The 5,406-nt window shown below is 38.0% G+C and overlaps 1 protein-coding gene across 2 annotated transcripts; it reads right to left on the minus strand.

Moving 5' to 3' along the window:
- Positions 1–2,140: 2,140 nt before the first annotated feature.
- Positions 2,141–4,937, minus strand: LOC116207248 (uncharacterized serine-rich protein C215.13). Of its 2 annotated transcripts, none has more exons than XM_031540148.1 (5): positions 4,685–4,937; positions 4,405–4,597; positions 3,336–3,679; positions 2,770–2,836; positions 2,141–2,639 (listed from the first exon to the last, which is right to left on the minus strand). In XM_031540148.1, exons 1-5 carry the CDS (start codon positions 4,798–4,800, stop codon positions 2,601–2,603), a joined length of 759 nt encoding a protein of 252 aa, XP_031396008.1. In that variant the 5' UTR covers positions 4,801–4,937; the 3' UTR covers positions 2,141–2,600. The 2 variants fall into 2 exon arrangements, with proteins under 2 accessions (XP_031396008.1, XP_031396009.1); XM_031540149.1 differs by adding an exon at positions 4,205–4,241 and having other exon boundaries at positions 4,405–4,936.
- Between the last annotated feature and the right edge of the window lie 469 nt (positions 4,938–5,406).

Genomic DNA, 5,406 nt, shown 5'->3' on the forward strand with positions numbered 1-5,406 from the left:
AAGCCGCGTGACTCCAAAGACGCAGTCCATATTTTTCTACTTTTCCTTCTTCTTTTTTCCATATAAGACGCATTCTCTTCTAGGGTTTACTTGCACGAGCTTGGAAGTTTTAAATTAAGTGGTCACAGGTCAAGGCTTCTGGATGCTACTGACTGAGTTATGAAGATATGGTAAGGAGTCCCTCAAACTTTGTTCTTTTAACCTCGTCCGGATGTACCGATAAATCGTGACCATAACTCGATATTAGCCCTCTTTAAGTGTTCGGTGGAAGCTCCGGTACTTCTCAATAGCCGGTTGGTATCAGTTGAACATAGATCCCTCGAGTCTATCAGAAAACTTTAATCCACATCTTGGCATCCCGACAGTCTGAAACAATGTGAAAGAGTCAGAGAGAGGTTGTCATGTCCGGACGAGAAAAGCATACAATTCTTAATCTATATATATACACTCACACTATTATAAAGCCAGAATGGTTGTTGTCTGACGTTCACTTTCCCAAAAGCTCCTTACAAATATATATATCTCTAATTAATAAAAGTCACATGATCAAGAGTATAATAGTAATTTTATCTGAATAACTACCACATTTCCTATATTCTCTCTCTTTCCCCCACATCTCCTCCTCATATTTTCTCTTCAACCGTCCTAATTAATTGTTTTTTGCACTTCTTTTTTAATTTTTATATATAATATATTTTCAACTCAAATTTGCTAAGCCGATACTTGAACATTTTTCAAGAGTAATTTTGTTATTTTTCATTATCTATTTTTGTTATTTTTCATTATCTATTTTATGTTTCCGTGCGTAGCACGAGTCATCTCTAGTCTATATATATATATATAACAAAATCCTGAGTTGAATTTTCATGCTGCCACATCATTAAAAATGTAAAACAGAGCTCTCTCACATTGTCACATCATCACTTATGGATTTAAGAAATTTTTTATATTCTTTTATCATTAATTATGCAGTATAATATATAGATTATACGCAATATAATGCATATAGTCCAACATAATGTATACAAGAGAACAAAATATGCAATGGACTACTATCATCGATATATATATGTGCGCCATATATATTGTATAGTGGAACTTAGACTATTATTTTCTGAAATAAAATTTTCATTTTATTGCAATTTTTATATTCATTACGAAATTTCCTTATTAATTTGTATAACTTTGGCATTATAGATACTGTACAGATTTATTCGATATACTAACACTAACATCCTCCATCAATTTTGTCAACTAGCAAGATTTCACTAGTATTCACTGGGCTTTGTCAAGTTTTCTCAATATCCAATTTCGTCAAATTCATGTATCGTTTTAGAAAAGTAATTTATTTAGGATGTTATCTTTTTAATTGGATGTTACCTTGATAGATTTTGAAGTGGTACAATGGTTTATCTTATATTAAAAGAATTGAAACAGAAAGAAGTAACCAAATTATAAATTTTGATATGATTTTCTTTAATAAAAAGGTTTATTTTGCGTGGTTGACTAAATATATTATTTTATTAATCGAAATTAAATTATTAATAATTTATTATTTCTAATGAAGTTAGGATTCATTGATGCATATAAGCATAAGAATATCTCAAATTGTTCGATTTCGAGCCTTACTTTGAGAAGAGGCTTTTACACAATTAATTAATATTTTCAAAATAATTACACTACAATCAAAGTATCGTCCAATTAACAACTATCGCTTTTGCTTAGTCTATATAAATATTTTTTTGTAACTTATTAATATCCATAACATATTCATTCAATTTTAAGTAAATTTTGTTTATGCATAATGCGTAAAATTATTTAGATTAGTTGCAACAAAAAATTATTCATTTGCATCCGCGCATTACGTGGATCATCAACTAGTTTCAACAAAAGAATATATTAGCATGACTACGCAATTCTGATATTTGGGCCTATTAGCTCTCCACGAGGTGGGCTCTAGTTCTATAGTTCTGTTGCTGTTCTTGGGACGGCAGAATTAACAACCAAAGATCTGTCCTTTCACATCAGTACAAAGCTACCGAGTTTACCATGAGCCATCCTATTTAGCCTCTTAACATGATGCGTTCATAGTTCGGTCAAAACAGCGTAAGGAAAGAGATAAACATAACCAAGCAATTAATTCAATTTCAAACACCCAATTTATATCAGCAACACCCGGAAATTCTTTCATCTATGGTAGAAACCTTGCAATCACAAAGAGATACTACTAATGTTGCATGTCTTTTGAACTGTACAAGTAATATATTTGCTCGTCATAGATGCAGTCCTAATATCCCTCGAGAACATACATCTTGGCAGAAAGTATGACATCATATATCGGAGATGGTAATACTTTATCACCGGATATCACAAAATTCAATTTTAGTAAAGAAAGTGCAGTGGAGCTGGGACCATATACTTGAACCACTGCAAGATTATACCTATGCTTCATGGACTTTGAAACCCGTGAACAACTAGATTAAGACAGTTGATCAAATTTGGCCAAAATGAGAGATATATGGCTTATGAACTTCTTAGCTTCTATCGATCCCTAGGACCAACACTTTGCTGGCATTCTGATATTTAGTTTCTCATCCAGTCTAGCTAGCCAGAAGAGGATCATTACTCCTTTTTGCTATCTACAGAAACAAAATCAGCGATAAGATCTATGCAACCGCAAGTGTTATTGACCGATAATTGGAGTCGGATACTGAAACTATGCGATGTGAATGGACTAAAGATATTAAATGGGCAAATTAGCAAGATCACCGTGTAAATATAGGGGTGGTGACGCCCTCCTCTCCCAGATCTCGTGACTTCCTCCCGCTTCAACAAGCTGTCGATCATGTAACCATAAGATTCATCATCTGAGCAATCAAATCAAATGAAGTACAGACGCAGTTAATTCGTAAGGTAACTCATCTTAACATCAGCTTGATTGGTCGCTCCCCTGCATCGATAAATCTCGAAGAATTGCTACTTTTGTGTTCCAATTACCTTTTCAATGCCCCGTTGGCAACAATTATAGCAGGAAGAGTTGAAAATCTTCTATTGTCTTTATGATGTCCAGAAAAGGTTTCTTCCAGGATAATATCAGTTTTAATTCTGACCTAATAAAGGGTTGCAATATCGGCTTGTCTAAAAAGCTATTCTTTATGCTGAATTTGCGGATGTTACGGGAATGAAATGGATCAGATAGGATGAATGCCGATTCTTTTAAAACCCAAGGTAGGATAAGCATCTGCTCATTGCAGTGTAATTAAGCATTTGCTTCTATCTATATAGATTAAACTATCTGCATGTAATAATTCCATAGGGACAGGTAAGGATCTCACATTCTGAGAGCTTTGCTGGTATCGGGGCTGTCACCTAGCACTTGGCGAATCTTCACTTCAGAGGCAGAACCATCGGCAAGGAACCTCAAAATGGCTTCAGCTCGGAGACGAATGTGAGCAGAGCCAACAGGCTTCTCAACTGTCTCCTCGCCGCGAGCCACGGCCTGCTTAGCCTTGCCTTTACGTACTTTCTGCGATGTCGCACTTGAACGCCCGCTGGAGCCACTTGATAAGCAGGAGATGGTCTTTGGTTTAAACTCAACCGACTTTGTGATTGCCTCATTGAATTTGGACTTCTGGTGATTGTAGCTCCAAGTCTTATTCAACCGGAGTCTCCTGCCCACCTGCAACAGGCTTTCAGAACATTACATTGATGTCACCCGATAATTTATTCCAACAATCAAAGGTGTGATAATACTTCATCTCAGATTCAACATTGGATGCATAGATTGATCTTATCTCGAATGGTCACCTCTGGATGTGCTCGTTCATTTATTTAACTGAGACTGAACAAGATCGAACTACACTTCTGCTTGGTGATAATGCTACAGCTACTGAGTGAGAGAATGGCTAAGCAAAGAGAGGCAAGAGCATATAGGAACTCCATTTGGAGAGATACTCACACAGATTTTATTAAATTTCAACAGATCAATGCATGTCATAACATGTAGCCGAAATACAACTAACAATCTGAAGATAATCGAGTACGATCTTGAAAGCTCAACCCGAAGGTTTCACTGATCTAAACTCGGAGCAGCTGGATAGAAAACCCGAGCAGCATCAGTGGATTACGGATTCACTGAAATGAGTACCTAGGGACACTTAATACAGATGCAGCCGTCAAAACAGAGAAGAGATCTACAACTCACTCTTACTTCCACGACGAAGCGGATGAGCAAGTTGAAACTGAATTATCGATGAAGAAGTTCGAATCATCTCATAGCGGTCAGAAAAACAGAGTCATGTAAGCAAGCTCGAAGTAGATGGATAAACGTGATCCAGAACAGCAAAGGGCGCACATATTCTACGAGGCGCGGAAACAATGAGAGTAAGAGATGTCAACCCGCACCTGGAGCTTAAATTCATGGCGATGAGATGCAACAGCAACGATCCTCAGCTTGGGCGCGCGAATTTCGTCGGAGGAGAGCTTGCTGGTCAAGGAAGAGGAGCAGGACTTGGAATCGGCCGACTCTAAGTTCGAACTCGAGCTTGAGCTCGGATTTCCTCGTGCGGCCGAAGCGGCACCGGCACCTGCAGGGAGCCTGCAGAACAGAGTGCGAGTAGATTTTGCTTCAACGGACGGGAGCTAAAAACACAGTAGGGAGCCGGAGAGCATGATCGGGAGTTACTCTGAATGGGAGAGGGAGGCGGAGGTGGAGGAGGAGGAGGAGGAGGAGGTGGAGAGGAGGAGGAGAGCGGAAGCGGCGGTGCGTTCGCGTGGGCAGGGGAATGGCGTCAGCGTCATGCTCTTTAAGCCTTCCTTCCGAGCTTTTGGATATGGCGGGTATACCAAAATTCAAACTGAAAATCTCTCTCTCTCTCTCTCTCTCTCTCTCTCTGCGTGACTGACTGGGCGTTTAGTTTGGAGCCCAGCCCGGGGCTTATTTTCGGTCTATCAACAAACGGGTTTTGGATTTAAATATGGGTTTGATCCTCAGGTCGGTTTTGGACTTCCTGATTTCGGGTTCGGTTCCAAAACCTCGTAACTCTGATCTGAATCTAATCGAATGCACATTGTAAATTAATATATGATAATAAAGTAGATCCATAATGCAAGTTGGAACTATACGTTCAAAGGTACGTAAACTTACACGATAATTCTTATTATACTTTCTGTTATAGTTGATGTCTAGACTTTTTACACGTAATTAACACAAGATGCTAGTTGTGATTTGTAGTTGAGAAGCCGGAAAAAGAGTGCTTATTTTTTTCCTTTTAACGTGCGTCCGTCAATACCCTTATGGACCTTGTCATGACATTATTATAACTAATTATAGTCACTTATAGCCCGTTTGATTTCACAATCTAATTTTAAGATTTTAACTTTAACTTTAACTATACTCCCTATACA

The sequence above is a fragment of the Punica granatum genome, chromosome 5 (genome assembly GCF_007655135.1).
Source record: "Punica granatum isolate Tunisia-2019 chromosome 5, ASM765513v2, whole genome shotgun sequence".
Taxonomy (NCBI): Eukaryota; Viridiplantae; Streptophyta; class Magnoliopsida; order Myrtales; family Lythraceae; genus Punica; species Punica granatum.

Excerpts from the sequence above, each read along its gene's own strand:
- LOC116207248 (XM_031540148.1), bottom strand. The coding sequence starts at position 4,800 with ATGACGCTGACGCCATTCCCCTGCCCACGCGAACGCACCGCCGCTTCC. Across the intron at positions 4,598-4,684 it reads GCCTCCCTCTCCCATTCAGA|GCTCCCTGCAGGTGCCGGTG; the intron begins GTAACTCCCGAT and ends TCTGTTCTGCAG. Across the intron at positions 2,837-3,335 it reads ACCAGCAAAGCTCTCAGAAT|CTTGTTGAAGCGGGAGGAAG; the intron begins GTGAGATCCTTA and ends CATGATCGACAG.